The sequence below is a fragment of the Malania oleifera genome, chromosome 1 (assembly GCF_029873635.1).
Source record: "Malania oleifera isolate guangnan ecotype guangnan chromosome 1, ASM2987363v1, whole genome shotgun sequence".
Lineage (NCBI taxonomy): Eukaryota > Viridiplantae > Streptophyta > Magnoliopsida > Santalales > Ximeniaceae > Malania > Malania oleifera.
In genome coordinates this window covers 122,902,201-122,929,182 of record NC_080417.1, presented here as the reverse complement: position 1 = coordinate 122,929,182, position 26,982 = coordinate 122,902,201, and the positions used below count along the sequence as shown (strand labels likewise).

The window sequence follows — 26,982 nt, the reverse complement described above, 5'->3', positions numbered from 1 at the left end:
GTTAGGGATGCAGAGGATATTTTTAAAATTGTTAAATTAAAATTAAACACGTTTTAGCTCTAAAAAAATTGAGCAACTCGAGAGGGTTGATTGATTGAGCTAAGCCAAAATTCAAATTCTCATAGAGGCTCGGTCGATTGTGCAAGAGGCCGATCAGCTGACCTAGGGCACAAATCAAATTTTCATGAAGTTTGGTTGACTGAGAAAGTGACCAGTCGAGTGACCTAGGGCGATTTCCCAACCCTTCGATGCTTAGTAGGCTGTCCTAATGACCGGTCGGCTGAGTATTGATGGTCGGTCAACTGAGGCAGTTTCAACTAGAAAGGGTTAGTCGACTGAGCTTTGAAATGTTTTTGATTTTTGGCCTAAGGCATGGTTGGTCGACTGAGTTAGTTTGAACTAGCAAGGGTTGGTTGATCGAGGTCTTTTAACACTTAACATTTTGCTTTAATTTTTTACCTTAAACTTATTCCAAAAACTCTTGTTTGATTTTAACTTTTATGAAAATGATTTTTTTATAATATTGGTCCCTAAGATCTATCTATGGTCTATGTTCGAGCTTAGCATAATATCATATGAGTCATGCATAATTACAAAACAAAATCTAAATACATTACATTTGAAAACCAATAAATGTCTTCTTCTTTGCTCTTCACTTCTTCATGGAATACGCCACGTGTATAAGCTTTAAGTTCCTCGTGGCTTCCATTTTTCCTTTCCGTTATGTGTGATCTGAATTATGAACTTGTTTACATGGTAAGTACACATATAAAATACTAGTATTTTGTCAGCATCAAAACAGAGATTAGACTTAAAAAGTCAATATATTCTTGGGATCTAACCTCATTGACTCTTCTTGTTGGTGGCAGGTGGTGGCTTTGGAGGAGGGGAGTCGCAAGTGATGGCTTGTGACAGAGGGGATTTGATGCACAGACTTGGGCCTGCGGTAAAGCGAAGTCATAGGTGGTGGCTTGCGGTTGAGGGGAAACGATCCATGGACTTGGGCTTGCGGCACAGGGGAGCCGATCGATGGATGGTGACTTGCATGTGGCAGAAGGGCATTCGACGATTGATGGTGGCTTGTGACGTAGGGGAGTCGCAGGTGGTGGCTTGTGGCAAAGGGGAGTCGATCCATGGACTTGAGCCTACGGCGGAGGGGAGTCCGGCGACTAACAGTAGCTTGCGGCAGCGGGGGGTTCGGGGGGTTCGGGATTTTGAGGGAGGGGTTGGGGATTTAGCAAAACAAAGAAGCAGAATCACCCTTTTCTGGGCAAGGTTTTTACAATTTGAAAAACTGTCACTGAAACAAGACTATTAGTGACAATTTTTAAAAACCATCACTAAAACAAAACTATTAGTGACAATTTTTAAAACCGTCACTAAAACAAGACTATTAGTGACGGTTTTTAAAAATCATTACTAAAACAAGAATATTTTCATCACAAATAGTCAACAAATCATTGGTAATATTTTTGCACAATAGTCTGAGTGGGAAACCCACTTTTAGTGACGAAAGTATTAGTGATGAAGAAAAAATCGTCACTAAAAAATGTCTTATTATTGACGAAACAAGTATCTATCACTAATGTCTTCACTATTAGTGATAAATTTAATTTTCGTCACTAATGGTGCATTATTAGTGACAATTGTTTCTTCGTCACTAATACTTTCGCCACTAAAAAATCATTTTTTGTAGTGTATTAGAGTTCTATTTGATAAAAAAAAAAAAAAGGTAATTACCTTTAAGTAATTATGTGGATTAAGATGGGGAGATTGTGAATTGACTTGTTATGCCATCCCCGTTAGAGGTGCAATTATAGAGATAGGGAGAATTGTATAAATTGTAAAAGGAGGAGAATGGTAGGGAGGTGAAAGGATTTAGATTATAAGAGGGGGGAAAGGAGATAAGAGGAGATATATTAAAGACATGAGAGGACAAAGAAACGAAGAGATAAGAGAGATAAAAACACGAGGGCCTATTCGAATACTGTGCTATTGTATTATGTGTATTGAATTAATTGAGAGATATCCCTTACAAAAACAATTACACATATTTATTCTTTTTTCGGATCAGACCCACATTAATTATACAATTACAGGCATAAATTCAAAAATTAAATCCTAATAATAGAGGATTTTTCTAAATATTAAAACCTAGCCATAAATTGGAATCATTTCATGACAGAGGTCCAATTTATTATAGTTGACATATTTGCCCAATGCTTATATGCACAGTCACCTAATGATTGAGCAATTGCCTATATGACTAGGTGACTTTCTCTCACTTGATAATTGGGCAATCTCTGTCGCTTAGGTGGCTACTTGTGATTTCGTTAAATGGGTAAGCGATGAGTGACTCGTTTCACCTATGCAAACTTTCCTTTTATCCCTAAGTTAATTTGACAATATTTCATCCGCATCGCTTGGTGACTAGGCAACTTCCTATTGTAATTTTTAAGGCAACATTACGATAATTAACTCATCTTACTTGCTAGGTGCTTAGACGAGTGCTCAGGCGAGTGTCATAATCAATTGATTATTATCATATCTTGGGGGTGTGCAAAGATGACACAAACAAGGTCATTGCTTGAAACTTCAATGAGTGATGTCATGGAGTTAGAGTTTGTGTCCCCCACCCCACTTTCTCCCCTTTCAAGGGTAGGCTCGAGTTGAAGAAGATCTAGGATCATATCTTTGATGAGGATAAACTTTAGCCGAGTTGGATGAGCTGAGGAGAGGGCTTGGGCCCTTGAAGATGCTAGGTCGAACTATATTAAGTCATTAATGTTGTTGAGTTCAAGTATTTAGTATATGCCTTACTCATATTTTGTCCAATACACATATGAATGCATGTACATAAACATATAAATATGCGAATGTCAATGTTATAGAGCTTATATTTATTAGTATTTACTATAATTAAGTTTATTGTGCCAAAAACGGAAAAGAACATTGCTAATTTTAAAAAAGGGCTTGGGCAGTTGTGTCGTGTGCACAGAAAATGCCTAGCCCATCGAGGGTCAGCTCAACTTGACCGCGGTTACGGCCCCATCCCGTTGGACTGGGCCTGCTTTTTCTGAACTTGTATTGCCTTGGGATTGAGCTTGGGCTGAGGCCCATTATTGCATCAGCCTAACATTTTGTTGCCGCCGGTGGCCCAGATCGCAATGGTGAAATGAAACCGGCAGTGGACAAAATGCGGGGGCATTTCAGTCAATTTGTTATTTTAAAATTTGAATATCATATACACCGTCAGATGTACATTTGGCGAAACTGAGCCGTTAGATATTTAACGGGAGCGGATCTCAAATTTCAAAATTCAGCCCCATCCCGCTCTTCTTTCAGAACTTGAGAGAGAGAGACTCACAGACAAGGCACAGAGAGAGAGAGAGAGAGAGAGAGAGAGAGAGAGACAGAGAAGCAATTGGACATTCGATCTAGTGACATCGGGCAATTCTTCTCTCTCTCTCTCTCATCGTCGTTTCAGAATGTCTGGTCGCCACGAGAAAGAGAAGGGTGTGAACGTTCAAGTCCTTCTTCGCTGCAGGTAGCCTAGCATCACTCTTTCTCTATCTAGGGTTTTGGGGGTTTTCCCCTCACATTCAATTCTTTCAGAATTATCTTGGTTCATCTTTATATTCGCTCATATCTCTACTTTGTTTTTGGTGAACAATGTTGAATGTTGAATCATTTTCAGACCATTTAGCGAAGAGGAGTTGCGGAACAATGCCCCGCAAGTGGTTACCTGCAATGACTATCAGAGAGAGGTTGCAGTTTCGCAGAACATTGCCGGGAAGCATATTGATAGGGTTTTCACATTTGACAAGGTATTCTCCCAAAAGAAGGGCCTTTTCTTTAATTTACTTTGACTGCCCTAACAAAATTAAGCTATTTTATTCGCTATTTGTCAAGTGAAATATTCCCGGTCTGGTTATGTTCACCTGGATTACGCTAGTGTAGCATAGAAATATCTATGGTAGTGTATGATGTGCGCTTTTCTGCTTGATTTGACATTTTTGTCATGGGGGATGTTGAAAGCACTACATGTGCGAAAGGGGTTTTGTGCAGTAGAATTTTACCCTCTTGTCTTTTGAATTGCCAATTTGCCATTCTTCTGGAGTTTTGAGTAAGGTCATGCTCAAATGTTTGTAATTTATATATTTGTAGATACTTATATTCTGTGACTATGTATGTAGGTTTTTGGTCCTTCAGCACAGCAGAAAGATCTTTACGAACAAGCCGTCATTCCTATTGTAAATGAAGTTTTAGAAGGCTTTAATTGTACCATTTTTGCCTATGGCCAGACGGGCACGGGAAAGACGTACACAATGGAAGGTGAATGCAAGAGATCCAAGGTATATTATCTATTCATTGTATAGTGAGATGCGTGTGCAAATTTGTTTAACAGAATCATCAAATTACTTTTGGGAATTGTTAATGTTGTCATAACACTTGCCAGAGTGGGCCAAATGGAGAATTGCCTCCAGAAGCGGGTGTCATACCTAGAGCTGTGCAGCAAATTTTTGAAACTTTGGAGAGTCAAAATGCTGAATATAGCGTAAAGGTCACATTCTTAGAATTGTACAATGAGGAGATCACTGATTTGCTGGCGCCTGAAGAGTTATCCAGAGTTTCTTTGGATGACAAGCAGAAAAAACAGCTACCTCTGATGGAGGATGGGAAAGGTGGAGTTCTTGTAAGGGGATTAGAAGAAGAAATTGTCACAAGTGCTAGTGAGATTTTTACTTTACTTGAAAGAGGCTCTGCAAAGCGTCGCACAGCTGAGACTTTATTAAACAAACAATCAAGGTAATCACTCTAGCATTACTTTTGCATTTAATGTCAATATTAGGTTATTAGTTTTATTTTTAACACATGGATTTGAATTATAGTCGGTCACATTCTCTCTTCTCTATTACAATACACATCAAGGAACCAACCCCAGAGGGTGAAGAACTCATAAAATGTGGGAAGCTTAATTTGGTTGATTTAGCTGGCTCAGAGAATATTTCTCGCTCTGGTGCTAGGGAGGTATTTTCATGATGATACTTAGTTTATGGTTTTTGCGTTTACATTAGAGATATCTCAACGGAGTCATGTACAACGACTCATTTCTATAAGTACATCTGAGAAATAGTTCTGTTTTTTCATTTACTTTTATCAAAAATTTTATAGGGTCGTGCAAGAGAAGCTGGAGAGATAAACAAAAGTTTACTTACTTTAGGGAGAGTTATTAATGCCCTTGTGGAGCATCTTGGCCATGTTCCTTACAGGTTATAATGACACATCTGAATTCTTTCTCTTGCCATCCATTTAACATCTTCCATTCCTGTTTGATTCTAATTATACTGCCAATTGAAATTTAGAGATAGCAAGCTCACACGGTTACTTCGTGATTCATTGGGAGGGAGAACAAAGACATGCATTATAGCCACAGTATCACCAGCTGTACATTGTCTGGAGGAGACCTTAAGCACGCTGGATTATGCGCACAGGGCCAAAAATATAAAAAATAAGCCTGAGGTCTGTTGCTACTGTTAAGTAAATCGACCCGAAGAATTTTTTGATTGTGGGTTTCACATATTTCTCTCTATCTCTCAATAATACAGCTTTAGTTTTTTGTTTGTTACTGTATCGTATGAGATCAGCATTTTTTATTCTTTGTAGCTTGTATTTATCCATGCCCATCAAGGTTTAGTGAATCACTTGCTTGCAACCTGTCCAACATGCTGGATGATCATTAAGTCAAACAAATGACTTGGTTGATCATGTCCTCATTTGTACTCCTTGGCTTTGAAAGGAAATATTGTTAGTTGTTTTTCCATGAATTGTAACTACTAACTCTATGATTTTTTGAAATTAATGCTCTGCATGTTTGTGGACTCTGGAAGGAGTTTTGTGCAAATAGTGTTGTCTCAATTTTACTTGTCAGCATCAGTAGGGTAAAAATGATGATGATGGTAGTAATAATACTAATAGTTATTGTTGTTGTTGTTGTTGTTATTATTATTATTATTATTTGTGCATATGCTTTATTCTGTTTTTTATTTTTATTTTTTGATTTAAAAAATAAGCAGTCTTTGATGGGTTTTATTTAGAAGTTTGCATCTTCTGAATTGCGGAACAAATCTTCCCAATTTGTAAGCATGTGGATTTTTTTCCTTTTTTTTTTTTTTAACTTAACAATAAGTTGTTTTTAATTAGTGTGTGAGCAGATGTTCATTCCAAGGAATCTTTGCTGGTTTGTGTTTTAATTCTTTCAATCATGCAGGAATTTTCTTGGTTCTCTTCTAAAATTTTTTCTTTGTAGATAATTAATCTTTGAATTTTTTTTTTTGTGGTTATTAATAGGTTAACCAAAAAATGATGAAATCAACTCTTATTAAGGACCTTTACAGTGAAATTGATCGACTTAAGGCGGGTATGGTAGTTTGTATGTTCTACTTGTTGGTGAAGAAATACATTTTGGCAGCAAAAAAGAAAGTTCAGTGTCCTGATTTTCTTATTTTTCTGTCAACTTGGCACTTTTTCTCCAGAGGTTTATGCTGCACGTGAGAAAAATGGTGTCTATATTCCAAAAGAGCGATATTTTCAGGAGGAGGCTGAGCGGAAGGTATATGATTTCCCCTTATTTCCTGTTCTTTTCTTGACTTTGGGTCAGTGTTGTAGTAACTTCAAATTACAGCTGGATCACAGTAGTATACCATTTTCTTATATTACTGCAACACTGCTTGTGAAATTTATTTTACTTTGAAAATTTACTTTGTTTTTGGTCAATATTTCAAACCTAATTCTCTGCATGAATGACATTTGAAGTCTTTTTACTTGGAGTGAGACAAGGTCTCGTTCTGCACAAGAATAGTTTGATGTCAGTCTCCTGGAATATTTACTCTAAATATCTGTTGTTAGGACCCTGTGAGCATCCAGAAGAAAATGACACCAAGAAATTTACGTGGTTCGGTCAAGAACGACCTACGTCCACGGAGCACACACCAACTATTCAATAACTCGTCGGAAAATGTTACAATTCTCTCTCTCTCTCTCTCTCTTCCTCCCTTCTTCCTCTCAACTCTCTTTGCACTCTCTGTGCTATTCTGAGCTACTGTGCTTCCTTACAATATCTTCCACAGCCCTCCTTTTATAGTGGCTTGGAATAAATTACATTTAAGATAAAAGTTAATCACAAATGAGAGTTACAATGGGGATGATAATGAAGAGATAATTCCACGCGTTTTCTTGACTCAGCAACGCATCATCTCCAGCTGTCTCTAGCTCCATCTCTAACAATCTCCCACTTGGAGACAGAGACACCTTCTCAACCAGAGTATCATGAATAAATGATGTGCTCATAACATGTCTTCAGGCATGAAGACCAACTGAAGTTGAACACAATTTCAGCTTCTCTGTAGTCGCTACCTTTTTGTCTGCTTGATCTGCGGACTAATTTGATGGCTGTCAACTTCACAACTGGTCTAAAAATGCCGGTGTAGTCAATCCCTTTCTTCTGCTCAAAGCCTTTGACTACCAACTGAGGCTTGTACCTTCTGGAGCCGTCATGCTCCTCTACGATTCTGTACACCCACTTGTTATGAAGGCCTTTGGGCAACTTCCACATTCTGTTGGAGGTGAGGGATTTCATCTCATCCTTCATCGCAAGCTCCCACTTGCTCGTATCTGTCACCTGACATGCTTCATCGTAGCATTCGGGCACTCCTCCATCTGTAGGAAGTAAGTAATCAATATACCTTCTGTTTGGTATATGAGACCGAATAGATCTCCTAAGCTCCGGAGCTGGAGTAGGAGATGGTGGTGCGACAATCTGCTCCACTGGTTCCTCCACCTGAGGATTCTCGGTATTCTGCTGATGTGTCCCAACACATTCATGGGTGTTTATCTGGAAACTAATCCTCTTCTGTTTCCTGACTATACAACCCTCACACATGTCAACCTGCACTGACTGTAGACCACTCAATTTTTCCTTTGAGTGCATTACCTTGAGTCCCTTTTTGCTCATGTGACTAAGTCGTTGGTGCCAGATGTTGCTGTCGTCATTTCCTGCAGCAACTGAAATAGACATGGAGGCATTGGAGGTTAGAAAAAGTGTTTCGCTTTTCTTACCTCGCACAATCGTTAGTACACCCTTTGATACTTTCCATTCATCGCCAATGAATTTCGTCGTGTATCCCTCATCTGCCAGCTGACCAACTGAGATCAAATTCTTTCTCAGGTCTGGAATATACCTGACATCCTTCAGTTTCCATATTGACCCGTTTATACTGATCTTCACAACTCCCTTACCGGTTACGTCGCAAGGTTGATCGTTGCCAAGGTACACCTTACCAAATTACCTGGCGTGTACTCCTTTAGGCAATCTCTGCAGCATGTGGCATGAAATGAGGCTCTGGAGTCTAAGACCCAAGACTCCTGCTTGCTCTCCGAAGAGCAGATCAACATCTCATCATTCTCGGAAGCAATATTTGCTTCTGTCTTTGCCCTAGTCTCGAATTCCTTCTTTTGACTCCTGCACTGATTCTTGTAATGACTAGTCTTTCCACAGTTCCAGCACTCAATAGTTTTAGTGCTCTGAGAACTTGTGTCCTGAGTACCTCTAGGATTTTCGGATTGAGACCGCCTTCTAGATCTGCCGCGGTTGTTTGATCGTCCATGCTTGTTTCCTCTACCTCGATTATCCATGTTCAAGGCTGAACTCGAATTGGAGCTATGGTTCGGCTGTATTCTTATTTCCTCCGTCGAAATCATGCTGACGACCTCATCGTATACAAGCTTCGATTTTCCTGCGGAGCTACTGATGGCAGCGACGACACCATTTCAATTTTCAGGCAGCTAACTGAGAATCAGTAGGGCCCGAATCTCATTATCAAACGTTATCCCGATTGAGGCGAGTTGATCAGACAACTCATTGAAGTTATTCAGATGCCTGCTGAAACTCTCACCTACAGACATATTCATCGTAAATAGTCTAATCATGAGATGTACCTTGTTTGCGGCTGAAGGCTGCTCGTACGTATTTGAGAGCGTATCCATCAAAGACTTGGTGGACGTTATATGCTTGAAATTGAATGCCACAGATTTCGACAACGTCATTCTGATGGCTCTGAGGGCTTTTCGATCAAGCAACTCCCACTCGTCCTCGTTCATGGATGTTGGCTTACCCTTCAACGGTAAGTGCAATTCCTTCCTAAACAAATAGTCTTCTATCTGCATCTTCTAGAAACCGAAATTATTCCTGTTGAACATTTCGATTGCTGAGCTCTTTTCATTCAACATCTCGATTTGCTAATCTAGATATGGAATTAGCTCAAATCGATAGCACGGTTGGATCCAAAACGATCGAAAACCCTAGAAATGGTTCGAGTCGCTCGAAAAACGGACCCAAAACGACCCCAAAAAACTCAGTCAAAGTTTTCAGTCAAATCCATGACGTGGTGCTGACGTGGCATCTGTTGGCGTGGCAGTGGGGTCCACCTGCTGATGTGGCTCCTCTGCCACGTGGCACTCCTGCTAGCGCGTGCACGTGACGTGGTGCTGAGGACAGACCCGGGTCAGGAGCCGGATCTGAGTCACCTGCAGGGTCGGGTCGGGTCGAGGTGGAACAGGCGAAGAAGACGAGTGCAGCGCGTGAGGAGATGTTGGACAGCACGTGAAGAAACGTCTTGCTCTGGCAGGGCGTGTGGGGGCGCGTGCGGACTTGTCTGAACTCTGTTCAAGCTCCGGCGGGCACCCTTCTCTTCGTCTCGGCGAGAAGAATACGATGGTGGCCTCAAAACACACTTTCGATCTACTGGATAGAGCTTTGAATTTCGGGACACTTCTGATCTGGATTTTCTGCTCCAAACGGGCTTTGATACCACTTGTTAGGACCCTGTGAGCATCCAGAAGAAAATGACACCAAGAAATTTACGTGGTTCGGTCAAGAACGACCTACATCCACGGAGCACACACCAACTATTCAATAACTTGCCTGAAAATGTTACAATTCTCTCTCTCTCTCTGCACTGCTGTGCTCTCTCTGCACTCTCTGTGCTATTCTGAGCTACTGTGCTTCCTTACAATATCTTCCACAGCCCTCCTTTTATAGTGGCTTGGAATAAATTACATTTAAGATAAAAATTAATCACAAATGAGAGTTACAATGGGGATGATAATGAAGAGATAATTCCACGCGTTTTCTTGACTCAGCAACGCTTCATCTCCAGCTGTCTCTGGCTCCATCTCTAACATCTGTAGTCTGTCAAACTTTATCATTGCCTTTCACTTATGTATTCTCATTCTTTTGTGTGTAGGTGATGACAGATCAGATTGAACAAATGGGTGTCATGCTAGAAACACATCAGAAGGTTGTTTATTTAGCAATGCTATTGTTTTGAACTGCAGGTTTTGTCTGTGCATATGGATTTGACTTCTCATTTCTCTTCTTTTATGTTTGCTTTGTTGTGAACAGAAAATTGAGGAGCTGCAAGATAAATATGTCTGTCAGGTCAGACAATGCTCTGACTTGAGCGGCAAACTTGATGTTACCCAGGTGAGGTGTATTCATGTGGTTTTGTGTATGTTCTGGAATTGTTCTTTGTTCTTATAAGGGTTTGGAAAGCTATGCAGAAAAAATTGAAAGAGACTGGTGAATTGTTGGCTAGTACTGAAGAAGAGTTGAAGAGATGCCAATATGCTCTGAAGGAGAGGGATTATATAATATCTGAACAGAGGAAAGCGGGTATGTTTGCATACTTTTATGTGTACTTTTGTTTCGTGAAAGTTTTCTGCTTTCTTTCTGTCTCAGCATTGTTTTTGAATTTGTGAAACAGAAAATGCTTTAGCTCATCAGGCATGCGTTTTGCGGTCTGACTTGGAGAAATCTCTTCAGGATAATGCTTCATTATTTTTAAAAATTGGTAGGTTGTTTTAGTTATATTCACTAATTGAATTTATTTATTTATCTTTAATTCTGAATTTTCTTGTTGTGTGATGTGATATTCTGCAGCCAGGGAAGACAAGTTAAATGCTAATAACAGGTCAGTGGTCAATAATTTCCAAGCACAGCTTGCACAACAGATTGGTTCTCTTTGCAACACAGTGTCGACATCAATGTCTCAACAACATGAGCACCTCCAGGGGGCTGAGGAACAGTGCCATTCATTTTTGAGCATACATAATAATGTACTTAACAAAGACCGAATCTGTTTCTTTCTGTTCATTTTTCTCCCAATATCTTTGTTCCCTTGTGGTGCCTTCATATTTTTACTTTGTCAGCATTCACTTATCTCCGAATTTTACCTGTTCTGCATGTTCATACCATCCTGGCACAGACGGTTATTGATTTGAAGAAAAAAGTGGTGGCTTCAAGAGCTTTGTTTATGTCTCATATTGAGGCTGTGCAAAATGTTGTTCGTTTGCACAAGGCAAGCTTTGATGCTGGTTTGGAGGAAATCTCCTCTATGACTTCTTCTAATGCACATTCTATTGAACAAGTATGTGGACAGATATTTGGTTTTCTTGGCAGCCCTTCTCATGAATACTATGATTTTTATGATGAATTTGTTGTTTTTTTATTGCTATTAGCACATAGTGGTTTTGTATTGAATGTTTATTTTTTTCTTAAATTTTTTTTACTTTTTTGCAACCAGTTTTTAGCTGCAGAAGCTGGTGAAGCCGGTTCCATGTTTGACGATCTTCAAAGTGCACTGGCAACTCACCAAGGAGAAATGGCACTTTTTGCAAGGGAACTGCGCCAGGTTTGTGCTTTGCAAGTCATCTCTTTTGAGAACATTTGATAGATGGACTGAAATTCTGGTGGCATTTGAGATGTTTTTTTTTACCAATGAGAATTTTGATTATTTAGATTTTTAATTTTTTCAAGAACATTCAGTTTCTGGTAAATACATTATAAATTCCTATAAAATGTTATCTACTTAGTTAATGCTGTAAATTTGTTAATTGAGCTCACATTCTTGTACTTGCACAAATTTTCTGATAACTAGCTCGTCCTTGCTGTCTGATCCTTTAATTTGTTTAACTTTTAGACTTTTTATTGCAATTTAATTCACCTCATGATTATTGAATTATACAGCGATTCCATCTTAGCATTGAGCACACCAGGGATATATCCAAGTATACAGATGGATTTCTCCATAAGCTCTTGGAGGAATCAGGAAGGCTTGAAAGTCATGCCGGAGAAGCTGATCAGATTCAGATGAACAGCATTGATGAATTCCAGAAGGCTTATGAGGTGGCTTCCCAGGTCCTCCTGAGCGGTGACTCAAAATTAGACTAGTTGTGGAAGTATCTAATGTTTTGATGTTCATTTATGCAGGAACAGTCAAAATCTGATGCAGAGAAGCTCATTGCTGATGTGACCAATTTAGTATCTAGTCACATTCGTCGTCAAAAAGAGTTGGTTTGTTTTGTGTCTTGCCTGTTCTATATTTTTATCATCTTGTTTTTGTTCGAGAGGAATTAATGGTTGGCGTGGTAGGTGGATGCAAGGCTTATTGGTCTCAAAGAAACCGTTGTCTGCAACAAAGAATTTTTAGATGGACATATTTCTTCACTGCATGGTATTACAAGTGATGCAAAAAGAAAATGGCAGGAGTTCTCAAAACAAGCAGAAAGTGATGCCAGTGACAATGCTGATTTCTCTGCTGCCAAACATTGTCGTATGGAGTTGTTTCTACAGCAATGGTAAGTATTCTTCAACTGCATTGCTTGATTACATCCTTTGGTTCTTTTTTTGTGAATTTTTTTTTTGTCTATTCCTTTTTTAAACTTTTATCCCTCCTTCATCGGTGAATTTCTTTTGGAATAAATTGCAATATTTTCCCTTTCTGTTTGTTGTTTTGTTATCATTTCCAGTGTAAGCACAACCGAAACAGCTCAGAAGAATCAGAAGGGGATGCATGAGTCTCTGTGTGAGATGGGTAGTAAACATGTTTCAACTATGGCATCATTTGTCAGGTTTGTTTGCACTTAATAATTTGTTTCATCTGCTTTGTAAATTGAACGGTAAGAAAAAATCTCCATGTTTGGAAATCTTGACTTTTGGTTTTCCTTTGTGTGGTAATGGTTTCTCGAATCATATTGCATTGTTGGCATTATATGCTATTACAAGTTGATGAATTCACATTCATGTCTGCTTTTGTGCATGTATAAGCATGTTAATATCACTTTGATTGCGAAAACCCATCTGATTTTCCATCAAGTTTTAACCATGTTTTTTGGAGTGTAGGAATGCTTTGGATAGTAATGAGCAGCATGATGCTGAGGTTAATTCTGCCCGGGTTGTTGCCGAGCATGATACCACAAAGAGTAGCGAAGATATCCTTCAGCACTTTGACAGTGAGTATTGTTATTACCCTGCAGCAACCGCAACCTGCATACATGCTTAGTCTAATGATTTGAATTTTTCCAGAATCCATTTGAAATGAATTGTTCAATTGTTCGATATCTTATAGAATCATAAATTTTACAATTTATGTCACATATCCAATCTAAAACCATAATTTTTGGGAAAATCTGGATAGAAATCAAACTCTATGCATGACATTCTTCCATCACTGGTTTGAAATCTTGCTAAAACAGCAGGTAATTTATCTGTTTGGAAAATTTTCCACATTTTACTAACAAAGAACCTTAGCAAGTGTTTGGGAGCTTGGATTTCGGGCCATGGGTTTGGATTTGGAGTTGGTAGATTTGGAAGAAAATTCAATTTTGTACAACATTTTGTCCACATCTATACAAATCCAAATCCAAGACCCAAAATTTGTGCTCTCAAACACAGGGTTAGGGTTTTTTGAAGTTGAACTTATATTTATACACGCTATAGCAATGAGTATAAAAATCGCAGCCATAGTGGCTTCTACTGACTGCTATTGCAGCAAAACAGCTGCTATCGACTACTTTGGGCCCACTACAACTGCTACACTACTGAACTCTTATAACAGAAACTTTTTTATTTTTATTTTTTCTGTATAATTTTCTCATATGACATTTTTTTTGTTTTTTTGTTTTTGTGGTAGCAAAAGAAATTCATTGAAAGATTAATAATGTACATACAAGAGAATAAGACATCTCCTTAACAAACTCTGGGGTACCCCAAAGAAACCAGAAGGCACAAAAACAATCCAGAAAAATCAGCATGCCCCAACAAGTCAGCAAAGAATGCCTGTGCTAAATATCCAAAAAGAGCATCCCCTTGAAGATCCCATTACCACACACCAAGGAGAGGCCAAATAATTTATCTTCTCTAACACAACAGAAATGACAACTTCTTTCCTGAGAAAATACGTGAGTTACATTTCTTCAGCAGAGCCCAAAATACTGCCAAGAAAGCACATTTCCATAATGCTGTTCCTTCCTTTTTCCTACCAGACTAACAAAAAAATATTGCCTAGAACTCCTACTTGGATAAATCCAACATTCTCCAAAATAATTGAATAACTTGTTCCCTACCCTTAAGGAAAAATCACAATGCATGAAAGGATATGGAGCAGATTTTGACCAGTTAAAGCAAAGCACACAAACATCTAGAGAGGGAGCCTTCAAAGGCATCCTAATCTGCAGCAAGTTATTAGTGGTGATCCTATTAAGCACAGCTAGAGAAAAGCTTTGATTTTAGAGGGGACTTCAGCCTTCCAAATAATTTTGTAGAGAGGAAAGGAAAAATCAGTACTAGTCAAGAATTAAAAAAAAGATTTGTAAGAATAAGACCCCAAGGTATCCAAAGACCAGGATCAGTTGTCAGCTTCCAAAGAGACCTGACAGTAATTCAACAAGATTATCAAAGAGGATAGTTCTTTAGTCTCTTTATCATTCAAGGATCTCTGAAAGTGAACATCCTAAGAAGGTAAAGGACCACCCATATCTACAAGAAAAGAGGAACCATTTTGCCTTGAGCTTAGACGAAAGAGGCAAGGAACTCAAGGCAAGGAAAAGAGGCGGACAAAACAACATTCCCAACCAAAGGTCTTTCCAAGAACATATATTACAATCTACCAAGCTAAAATTTAGTATGGGGAATAAAGAGTGGGGATAAATCTGAGAGATAACTTTCCATGAACTTTTTGAAGAACATCTAGAACCCAAATTAGTATCCCACCCATTCTCATCAAATCCAAACTTGCTTTTTAACAACTTGCCACAAGGAAGAATCCTCTGGTAGGAACCACTAAAGCATTTGGCCAAGCAAGTCGTGTTTTTAGATACCAAATTTCCCATTTAGACATGCAAACCACCTCCCACCTCACCAAATGGTCCCTAGAGCTTGCTACCTAGACTAAGGAAATCTCTCATAATTCTCTCAATCTTGGTAGGAATTTTGAAAATATAAAGAAAATATATTGGGATACTATGAATATGAGCCTAAATGAGCGTAATCTTGCCTCTGAGGGAAATAAGAGCACACTTCCATTGACCTAAATGCTTAGACACTCTTTTGACAACTGGATTCCAAAAACTAGCAGATCTAGTTGGAGCTTGTTTAATTCGTTGTGTCTTTTATGTGCCTATTAGACTGATAATGTATATCATATTACAAGTTTAATCCATTTAATTCATTAATTTGTTTATTGCTTGTATGATTAATTATATATCCATTTATATTTACGGTCATAAAGTGTAAAAAGTGAAATGAATATCTTTTTGAAAACATTTGAAACTAATATAGAATTTATTAACCTAACTAAACAGTGTTAATAAGTTAACTAAAGGATAAAAAATACATTTAGATCTTATAAAAAAGGGGTATGGGCTTGAAAAATTCTAATCTATCAATTAGACAAGGTTGTGCATGCTAGAAAAAAAATTACCGCAGCTATGCTAGCTTCCCATTATGTAACATCTGCTACTCTGCTTTTTGCTACTCCTATTACTGTTATGCCATGGTGCTCTACCACTATTTAAAACCAATGTTTTCTGTGGTTGTTCTGTGCAAGGCTATTCTCTTAAGTAGAATGTTTGAGATGTCAGCTTTCTAGAAAATCAGTGATGTAGGATTAGAAGCAAGACTATGGATTGATCCTTTTTGGAGAATAATTCAAAAGAACTGGGATAAGTATTGTAAGGTTTTGTTAGTAATTTGTTATGTGTTTAGGTTAGTTAGTATAGTATTTATTATGTATATTTGGGGGCTTGTTTTCAGTATGTGTATTCTAGGGTTATGTTTGTAATAATGTAGTTTTAGGGGTTTATAAATAATTTCATGTGAAGAAACATTCTTATAAATGGTGTGTGAAAACCAATGTTATAGGTAGTTCTCGATTTTGAACTTGAGAAGTGAACGTGAGTTCCCCATTGTATCCTCCTCCTTCCTCTTCCTCTCTTCAATCTCTTGTAACCTATCCCATGCAGCCCCTGCATCATTTGGTCTTAGATCCCAAAATTGATCTCCATTCTTCCATTTCAATTCCCCCATCTTCCCCTTCCTCTCTTCTTCTCTTCCTTTTCATTCTCTCTCTCTGTTGTTCTGCCTCTAATTTCTCTTCACCTTTTTCTATTCAAAGTTCTGCAAATATCTTTGCTTTCACCACCTTCTTTTTTCTTCTCCTCCCCCCCTCAATCATTGTTCTGTTCTGTCTGCCTTCTCCATGCTATCTTTTTTTTCCCCCCCTCTATTCTGCCCTCTGTCTGTTTCTAATTCTCTGTTGGTGGCCAGCAGCATATGCCCTCTTCTTCTGTTCTCTTCTCTTCGTCTCTCTCCCACAATTCCCTCAAATTTCTCTTTGATTTTTGAATTCTAGTCACTGCCGTACATTAAAATCAATGGAAATCCCAGAAAGCAGAGGCACTGTTCATTTTTAACTTCTCAAAAAAATTACAGCCACCCTTGATTTCGAAACCCTAATTTCCAGACATTGACAACACCATCACCATCAGAAACAGAGTCCACTGGAAGGCCTAACCGCAAATTTTCATTGGCATCTAACCACGCGTGTAGTACCACGTGCCGGTAGAATATTGACCAGCCCACGACTCTCTGAAAACCCTAACGCCCTGTGCTTTTCTCATCACACTATTGGAATCCCCATTCCTTGATCTCCCTTTGCCCCAAATGTCATTGCCGGAAAGTTGCCGCTGGCGACGAGCATGAGAAAAGTGACCAGAGTTCCCTGAAACTGCCAGTTTTGCGAGGAATTGCCTTTAGCCACGATATCTTGGGTTTCTTCTGTGATATTTTGACTCGCAACAAGATACTCTGATCGTGGATGAACTCGACATATCGCAAGCAAGCGAGATAATTTGCTTCGAAAAGCAAGAAATTATTCTGCCAGCATAAAAAATCAAGTTTTATAGGTGCAACTTGTGAATTTTGCAAGAAAATTTGTTTCATTTCTACATGATACTCAAGATTAAAGGTGACTTGAAGATATTGTGGTTTTACCTATATAGAATGAGAATAGTGACCAAATTGTGTGAACTCTTGGTGATACATAGTTGGTATCAGTATGGTGACAAATTATTGGACAAAGGAAGTCCATTTATCATACCTTCAGCACAATTCAAGCTTTTACAAACCTTTCTCAAGTGTGGAGGAAATGTTTACAAAATCATCATTGATGAAAGATTCCCTACGAATATGGTTTCTACATACCTACGAATATGGTTTCTACATATGGAGCTACTCATATGAAACTTCATACACAACCTCACTTAGAGCCGTTTTAAGATATCTTAGGATTGATAACACTACCATACATATTTTTGAAAGATGTTTGGTTCGTATCCAAATGAGTGACTATTTTGATAATGTTTGGTGTGATATAATACATATGAAGATTGGCCATGTATTCCTTGGTTCCCTTTGGTTAGATGATTTGGGTGTGACTCAAGGACATGAGAACATATATGCCTTCCACTTTAATGGTGAGAGATCATCTTGAAGCCCACACTACCAACCAAACAAGACAAAGAATTTGTTAGAGTTACTCAATTTGAAAACACTACAAGCAAGGAAATGAATGTGTTTGAAGACGTCCAGAGTCTTTCAAACATTCCCGTTGTAGAATTTGCCATCCATGATGAGTTCCTTGGTGCCAAATCTTAATTTGAGTCTGATGCTGTCAGACGATTGTGGTTTCTTGTATCACTGAAGCATTGGATACTTGGATTTCGAAGAGTCCAAGTTTGCTTCTTGCTTTTGATCCACCTTTTTGAAATTATAGGCCAGATTTTTAATAATTGGGGGAGATTCAATGTAGGACAAGAAGCAACACCATGGATAGATCTTTGTTGGAGAATAATTCAAAAGAATTGGAACAAGGATTATTGGTTTCTAGTTAGTAGTTTATTTTGTGTTTAGGTTAATTTGTAAGTATTATGCATATTTGGGGGCTTGTTTGTAGTATTTGTGTATTCTACGGGTATGTTTGTAATGTAAGGTAGTTTTAGGGGTTTGCATGTAATTTCATGTGAAGCAGCTTTCTTATAAAGTGTGTGAAAGTCATGTTCTAGGCAGTTGTTGAATTTGAATTTGAGAAGTGAACGTGAGTTCCCCCTTGCATCTCCTCTTTTCCCTTCCCCTACCTTCCTCTCTTCAATTTCTTCTAATCCCTCCTATGGCTGCAGATCCTTGATGTTGCCCTTGCATCACAGAGTGATGTAATTAAGGAATTTCCAGTGATCATGTGGCTGTCATGCTAGTCAAATAAGGTGTTTTGATTTAAACAAGAATAATGGTGATCGTTGAAGTTGGAATGACAAATTATTAAGGTGGACAAATCTACGGCATTACTACATGCAATCATACATTAACTACTAACATATTATTGGTTTGCTTTCAACAGTGTAGGATTCGGCCACTCCTTTAATGTTTATGAAATTCAACTTTTGCCATTAGCCTCAGCCCTGCTGCATGGTGCTTATTTCCAGGCACTAATTCAAACACCTTCGCCATGAATTCCTCTCAACTATGCAATTTTCATATAATCCAGCCATGCATTGAGTTGTAGCCGATCTTGGCCAGAGGGATTGCTTAATTGTTTTGAAGGGGTGGATATGTAGTAAGCAAGGACAGTTAATTAAGATTATTTTAATTATCATCGTGTACTTGTGATTTGGTCAAACAGCAGAATTTGTATCTAGCCCAACAACTAGAAGATTTATCTTCAAGAGAAGGATTACTATTTTGTTTGTGAATGGTTTAGAGAGTTTTTTTTTTTTTCAATTATTTTTTTATTGCAAAAATTAATTTAGAACGAGAATAAAGAAGTTGCAAGGGAATGGTTTAGATAGCTGCTATCTTTGTTTGAGTTTCATCTTTATCTTTGTTGGGTTCTTGTTTGAGTAAAACAATAATTCTAACGTGATTAGTGGCATGTGGTTTTGTTGAAAGGCGTAACTGGAGATTCTTGTCTTTCTAGTTTTGATAAAATTTTGCAATCTCTATGTTAACTGATGGAGTTAGCATTCAATTGTAAAATGGATAGTCATAGGATTTCTATCATTATGCCGAATTTAACGCTTTGAATATTTTAAAATTTTAAATTTTAATCTCTTATCTCTTATTTAGTTCAGGAAATTTTAATATAACTTCAAAGATCCAGTAAAGTCACTGGACAGGTGATAGAATGTTCATATTCAACTCTTGAATCTTAATGGGATTTGTTTTCCAGCTGTCTCTTGCAGCTGCGGTTCTGTCTGTGCATCATGATTGACGATCAATCCTTATGTAGCTGCTTTTTGTTGGTTGTCACTGCATTAGTTGTAGTTTTGTATATTGTTATCTATTGCATTTTTAAAGTGATGTAGTTTTGGTATTCGTACATGTATGGATCCTAAAACCTTGTTCATTTACTTGTGGTACTCTGCAGATTTCTCAGAGCAGGAGAGAGGATCTATATCTGGAATCCTAGAGATCATCAAAGCTCATGAAAAAACTCTAAAGCTTTTGGGGGATGATCATTCTGGCCAAGCTGCTTTCGTAAAACAGCAGGCTCAGGACATTTTCCAGCAAAGATACCTGGTAAGAGCCCATAACAAGATATAATGTGGAGATTTTGTTTTGTAAAAATGGGGTTATCAAAGAGCAATTTTCATTTAGTTAGTTTAAATCATAAAATTATAACTTTTATTTTTAAATTTTTTTTTTTTTTGGATGAAGTCTATCATTTGGTGAATCTTGCACCAAATAACTAATTTGCAGGCCTTGAGTACAGAATATCTGTACTTTGTCACTGTACTCTTGAAAATACCTATCAACAATTGCAAATGTGCATGGCACTCACTGCTCATTAGGGAAACAATGTTAAGAATTTATGCTATTACCTTCTGTGAGAAATTGCTGTTATTGTCCTTGCTACTTTGTTTATGTATTATTTTATTTATATGCTTTTTTTCTGATAAACTCGGTATAATTATATTGAAAGCTTTTAATCTACCATTTTGTTTCTCATAGAACTTCAATCATTACAAATTTTGTTGTATAAACAATGTGTTCCTTGAAATATGCTCAGGATTATGAGCCTACTGGCACAACACCTACAAGATGTGAGCCTGATGTACCAAGCAAGGGGACTATTGAGTCACTGCGGGCAATGCCAATGGAGGCTCTTCTTGAGGATTTTCGGGACAACCATTCATTCGAATCATTTGGGTTGAAGGAACTAAAACCATCTCTTATACCGCGTTCACCTCTAAGTGAGCTCAACTGATGATGGAGTGGTTTGTCTCATCTGCATGCAATGCAACATGCTGGCCTCAAGATCTGTATGTGTATTTTTCCTGTACACTCATTATTGCAGTTTGAAAAATAGAGGGAGGTGGCATTGGGAGGAGGGGGGCGGGGTTCTTGTTTGTATCTTTTATAGGAAGATTGTAATAGGCTGAGGTCTGAATAAATCCCAACTTGGGATTTCACATCTACAGTTTGATGAAGGGTTGTAATCACAGGAAGGCTCCTCCTTTTTTGTGGTTCTAAGTTTTATTCACAGAAATTGGATCAGTCAGCAATTTGCGGTGTAATATAAAATGTTTTTGATTATCTGAAGGACAAATATAGATGTATTGTTAGGTAGGTTCTTGGAATCCATAAGCTATTTTTTAGATCTTTTTTTATGTTATGTTATTTAAAGATGATTTTTTTTTTGGAGGGTTTGCTTGAATTGTGCCATGTTATGAGTATCACTTCACATGTATTTGTGCTTGGAGAAAAAAGTTTGTAGAATTCCTCTCTGGATATGTCGCAAGTAGAAGTGCTGAATTGATAAATTACTTGGAATTGTAAATTAATCAAAAGGTTATCTAGTTTGGATTGTCGCTAATTCCTATGTGATGGTTGTGATGCTTTTTTAATATCTTATCAATTCATCCCTTGTGCTAAAGGTCTATGTCCTCAAAAGCCATCCCCTCTGGGGGTGGCTCCCCTCGAGGCATTTGGGGGTTTTAATTTTGGGAATCCAGGGGTGGCTGCCCTTGAGGCATTGAAGAACCAGAAGATGACCATCCCTTCCCTGCCTCCCCGTTTAAAAAAATAGAAAAGGAAAAGAAACTTGCTCCATTTCAGTGATTCTTAAGACATTTAAGTTGACGACAATCAAAATGGCATTTTGACATTAAAAGTGGTGTGAAAATTGTACTGTGTATCATCTAAATGATACTAGATGGTTTGGAAGATGTGAAGGGATTGATTTATATTTACCACAGAAATATCTTTATTTTTTTTCTGCCCTAATTTCTGAGGGTGTGCCTAAGCATTGGTCTAGGAGCATGCCTTAAGCTAAGCTAATATGGAATTCTTCCTTCACCCTGTGCACCCCAAATTAACCTAAAGTAGATGTATGCTTCTACTGCTCCCATGATTTAGGTCAAGTTCTTCAAGGTCACTCTAATTGAAGTACCTAATGTACCTAATAGCAAGATTTCTCAATTATTATTGTGTGAATGGGTGTATCATATATTTGCTAGGTGAACTTTAGCTCTAATATGTGAATTTGACTGCATTTTTTCAATCTCCAAAGTCCATTTTTTGGCTCTTTGGATCAATAATCTTTTTTAGTTCTTTTTTTTTGGGGGGGGGGGGGGGGGGGGGGGGGGGGGGGGGTGTGTTTCAAAGTAGCAAAGCTATCTCACACTTCCTGGCATTTGCTTTTACCTTGGGATTTGAGGATAAACTATGGGGCATACTTTGTTATCCATGGTGTTAGGGATCTAGGAGCAACAATCACACAAGCAAAATAGGAGCACATTTAATGTGGTTTGGTTCAATTTGACCTACGTCCACGGAGCACACCAAATTTCACTATAACTTGGAGAAAGTACAAGAAGAGGAGGCTCCTGCACTCCACTCAACTAAACTCACTTTTCTCACACATCTCTCTCTCTCTCTCTCTCTCTCAATTACATTCATTCTCACTCACAACATTTCACGCACACACTCCTCCATTTATAGTGATGAGGATTAACATAAATGGAAGATGGTAATGAGGGTTAATGTGGTGATTCAATGGGATGAGCTGGGATTAGCATCGACACTCCAATGCATCAAAGTTGGCTCTCCACAGCTCATCAAGGTTGTCTATCTCTACAGCTCATCAAGGCTCCGTTTCTATTTTAGCTTCAACAATCTCCCACTTGGAGACGAAGACACCATCTCAACCAGTATATAAGTAAATGATGTGCTTAAATCTGTCTTCAAGCATGAAGACCAATTGAAGTTGAGCACAACTTTAACTTCTCTATAGCCACCACCTTTGTCAACATATTTGCTGGATTCCTACTACCTTGGATTTTTTTTTCAAGTGTCAACATGTCGTCCTTTAATAGAAATCTGATGAAGTGATAACGAAGTCTAATGCGTTTGGTTTTAGAATGAAATGTTGAGTTCTTTACCAGATGTATCGCACTCTGATTATCGTTGTGCAAAACATTTCTCTTATGCTTTATATCGAGCTCTGTCAACAAACCTTGAAGCCAAATCATCCCTTTGTTAGCTTTTGTCACTGCTATGCACTCAGCTTCTGTAGTGGATAAAACAACAATCTTCTGTATCTGTGACATCCAACTAACAACCGTTGTGCCAATAGTGAACACATATCCGGTGGTGCTACTGCGGTGATCAATTTCACCAGCAAAATCGACATCAACATACCCTTTAATTTTCAAATCTCCTTTTCCGAAACATAGGCACTTATCAATAGTGCCACGTAGATATCTTAAGATCCACTTCATTGCTTCCCAATGTGTCTTCATTGGATTTGACATGAACCTGCTGACAGCTCCTATGCTTGGCCAATGTCTGGTCTGGTACAAACTATGACATACATGAGACTTTCAATGGCTGAGACGTGAGGTACCTTAGTTATGAAGTCCTTCTCTTCATCTGTCTAGGGAGCTTGATCCTTGGAGAGGCGGAAGTGTCCGACTAATGGTGTATTTACCGCTTTGGCACTACTCATGTTGAATTTCTATAAAACATGGCTAATATACCCCAATTGAGATAACCGCAACATTCCCTATTACTTATCTTTGGAGATCCGCATTCCAAGTATCAGCATTGTTGAACCCAAGTCCTTCATATTAAACTCCTTTGACAATTGTTACTTCAATTTTCCGATCTCTTCTATATTTGGTCCCGTGACTAGCATGTCATCGATATATAACAATATAATGATATACCTAGACTGATACCTCTTAAAATAGCAATGGTGGTCGGCATTGCACTTATGAATTTCTTTTCAGTACATAAAGTTGTCAAATTTTCTGTACTATTGCTTGGGAGCTTGTTTGAGATCGTACAAGTTCTTCTTCAATCTGCGCACAAGATTCTATTTGTAGAGACCCAAACCAGGAAAATAAGGAAATTAAATAAGAAAAGGAAAAAAAGGGGATTTCAGCAGGCTTCGTCAATGAAGTCCATGTTCTCGTCGACGAAGGCCCTTCCAAGGTTCGCTGCCGAAATTCAGAGTTTCGTCGACAAAGAGATCCAAAACGTCCGAAAAATATCAGACTTAAGGTTCGTTCGATGAGGCCCTTCTTTCATCGATGAACAACCTTATGTGGTTTGTCGATGAAGGCATCCTTTCATCAATGAATTTGATCGGTTCAAGGGGTCTATAAATAGATTTTCAATTGCTTCATGGTTAAGAAATCAAAATCTCTCTCTCTCTCTAGAACCTGCGACCACACTCTCTCTCTCTTTGATTTTTCATCGTTCGTTGCCCATTTCAACGATCGGAAGTTACCACGAGGGTCAGGGAGCCAATATCTACAAGTCTAGTGGAGTAGATTCTTGATTTTGGGAAAAAAAAGATAGGGTTCGGTTTTTTAGCGTCTCGGGTGTTTTTCAGGAAATAGGTAAGGGAATTATATTATGTTAGCTATATTTATGAGTTCTAACGAAATGAAATGTTAAAATGGTTTTTAGATAAATAGTTACAAGTTTTCTAAGGTTTCCGGGCCTAGAGTTCGGTTAACCAACTTTATTTTCAAAACCAACCATTTAAATTTAAGTATGATATTTTTAAAATATAGTATTGGTCATTCTGAATGTTTTTACTGGTTGGAAGATTGTGATTTCAAACCATAAAGTTGTTTTAAAACGAATCAAAGATGGTAGGGTTGATTATCTCCATTTTTTCCCATATTTAGCTATATATCTATATTTAGTAAAATAACGACCTGGAGATATTCTATGACAACCGGAATAAAATGAAATTTGAATAATTAAGAGGGAGAGAAATAGAAACAGAAACAGAAGGAGGTCGTAGACTTCGTCGACGAACGCAGAGTGTTCGTCCACGACATTGCATTTGGGGGATAAAAACGATTTCAAGAGATTGCCTAGGTTCGTCAACGAATACAGGGGTTCGTCGACGAGTGCAGAAGAAAATTCGTCGACGAATATAGGGCCTCGTTGACGAGAAAATACCGAGAGGGGTTCTGAGGCAGCCTGAATTTCGTTGACGAATACAGGGTCTCATCGACGAATTTAATGAATGACTCGTCGACGAGGTGACGTGTCTCGTCAACGAATTTGACCCTATATATATATGTGTGTGTAAAAATCCGATTTTTTTTTTTTTCATTTCCAAGCTTCCTCTCCACTCTTTCTCTCTCTCCTCTTCGGCCCTCTCACTCTCTCTCTTCGATTTTGGCCCCGCCAATCGCCGGATCAAAGATTTGAGGCTACCACGGCGCTTCTGGCGAAGTTCTCTATGAGTTTGCCGAAGTGGATCGTTGGGAAAACGAAGTTGGAAATTATCCCTAAGTTGAGGTAAGACTTTTTAAGTCAAATTAGACTTTATGGTAGTTATAGGAAATGATGTACGCATGAAAATACTGATGTTTAATACTGAAAATTTCTAGTTTCAGGGTATTGAGCAGGAAATCCTACGGGGGTTAGGCTACGATATTCTAGGGGCTTTCTCAGTAGCAAGGTAAGGGAATAAACTAAAGTAGTTATTTTCCATGCAAGTTATTATTAATTATGAGCACATTTATTTTCATAAAAACATATGCTATATTTGTTTATCATATGTGAAATGTATGTTTGGAAAATACTGGTATTATGATTAAAATGTATATGTATGTATAAGATGCTAGAAATAATGATTTTAGAATATGAGGTATGACTTTAAACGGCACATGTGTGGCATGGACATTATTTTATGTGAAGTGAATCATGATATGAATGATTTTACGAACAAAGCATATTTCAGGCATCTTGAAAAAGACGAGTTATGCTATATTGAGTTTGACGAATATATGATAAATGAGTTACTTTCATAATGTAAATACCTGAAATGATATCGGCACAAGGCAGTATTTTATGTTATCGGCACGAGGTCGTATTTATGTTATTGGGGCGAGGTCACGTATTTATGTTATTGGTGCGAGGCCGTATTTATGTTTTTGGCACGAGGCCGTACTTATGAAATTATGAAAGATGCTATATTACCATGTACTATATGTTATCAGAACCCGGATGTTAGTTTACTTCAGTTCAGAAGCTCGGTACCGTAACTATATCGTAGATCAGATATCTACGTCAAATTAGTGCTAACCATCCCACGAGAAGATGGGAGATGGATAGTCGATGTGGCTTTCAGTAGAGTGTGGACGTCCACTTGGCAGTCCGGACCAGGGTGTGGCGGGCCCATCATACTTACAAACATATTTGATTCGGCAGTGGTCGGCTAGCCATTGTCGGGTCTCGCCCTCGGGCTGCACAACCCGTCATGGGGGGTAATACATGACACCAACTAGCTATTCATCCTAGGTATATTTTCAGTACTATTCAGCTATAACAGATGTTTTATGTATGATATGACTTATTAGAGAATATGAAAGCATGTGATTTTTCAGTATGATATGATGAATTTTTATGAAATTATGAAATGCACTGTATACGTATAAACGCCTTAAATGTTCATGTTGCCACACAGCTGTATTTAATTTATTTTTCCTTACTGAGAAGTGTCTCACCCCCAAACTTAATTGATTTTTCAGGAGCCCCTGAGAGATCGACGGGTCAAAGCCGCCGTTGAGCTAGTGAGATTACCCTGTGAGGAGGGTAAGATTTTGTAATAGGGTCAGTGTTATTTTGTGTTTGACCCTAGAGATATTTTGATGTATAAGAGGATGTATAGAAGTACAGTTTTATAATGTTATAGAAAGCTCTGGTATTATGCTTTATGGATGAATGTTTGGATTTTATATTTACTGCTGCGTAGATTTTCGCTGTGTTTGACAGGTGTCCCCATTACCCACGGGTTCGGGTTGACTTTTCCATTTATTATGTTGTATTTCTTATTTAGGAAATTGAGGTCGCTACATATTCATACCCCAATTTTAGCACCAGTATTGATGTTCTCAAGCAGATGAGTTATATATGAGTTACCAGATGAAAATTGTGTGGCATGAGTATAGTTTTTAATTGACATTAAATGAGCAGGTTTTGTGTAATACTGAAATGTAACGGCAATAAGTCGAGATATGATATATGATGGCTTTATGCCAAGAGATGAGATGTGACGGCTG

The 26,982-nt window shown here is 38.2% G+C and overlaps 1 protein-coding gene across 1 annotated transcript; it reads left to right on the top strand.

Annotated features, from left to right (window-relative positions):
- The first annotated feature begins 3,377 nt into the window (after positions 1 to 3,377).
- Positions 3,378 to 21,221, top strand: LOC131144507 (kinesin-like protein KIN-5C). The gene is made up of 23 exons (XM_058093209.1): positions 3,378 to 3,547; positions 3,698 to 3,827; positions 4,197 to 4,355; positions 4,460 to 4,809; positions 4,893 to 5,031; positions 5,176 to 5,273; positions 5,367 to 5,523; positions 6,352 to 6,421; positions 6,537 to 6,613; positions 10,305 to 10,358; positions 10,463 to 10,543; positions 10,621 to 10,732; positions 10,824 to 10,910; positions 11,000 to 11,175; positions 11,325 to 11,486; positions 11,643 to 11,750; positions 12,086 to 12,244; positions 12,329 to 12,412; positions 12,491 to 12,696; positions 12,868 to 12,969; positions 13,241 to 13,350; positions 19,818 to 19,969; positions 20,460 to 21,221. The coding sequence occupies exons 1-23, from the start codon at positions 3,489 to 3,491 to the stop codon at positions 20,655 to 20,657; spliced, it is 3,030 nt and encodes a 1,009-aa protein (XP_057949192.1). The 5' UTR covers positions 3,378 to 3,488; the 3' UTR covers positions 20,658 to 21,221.
- Positions 21,222 to 26,982: the final 5,761 nt, after the last annotated feature.

Coding starts and splice junctions, on each gene's coding strand:
- LOC131144507 (XM_058093209.1), top strand. CDS start 3,489: ATGTCTGGTCGCCACGAGAAAGAGAAGGGTGTGAACGTTCAAGTCCTT. Junction 10,733..10,823: donor ATCTGAACAGAGGAAAGCGG/GTATGTTTGCAT, acceptor TTTGTGAAACAG/AAAATGCTTTAGCTCATCAG. Junction 12,697..12,867: donor GAGTTGTTTCTACAGCAATG/GTAAGTATTCTT, acceptor TATCATTTCCAG/TGTAAGCACAACCGAAACAG.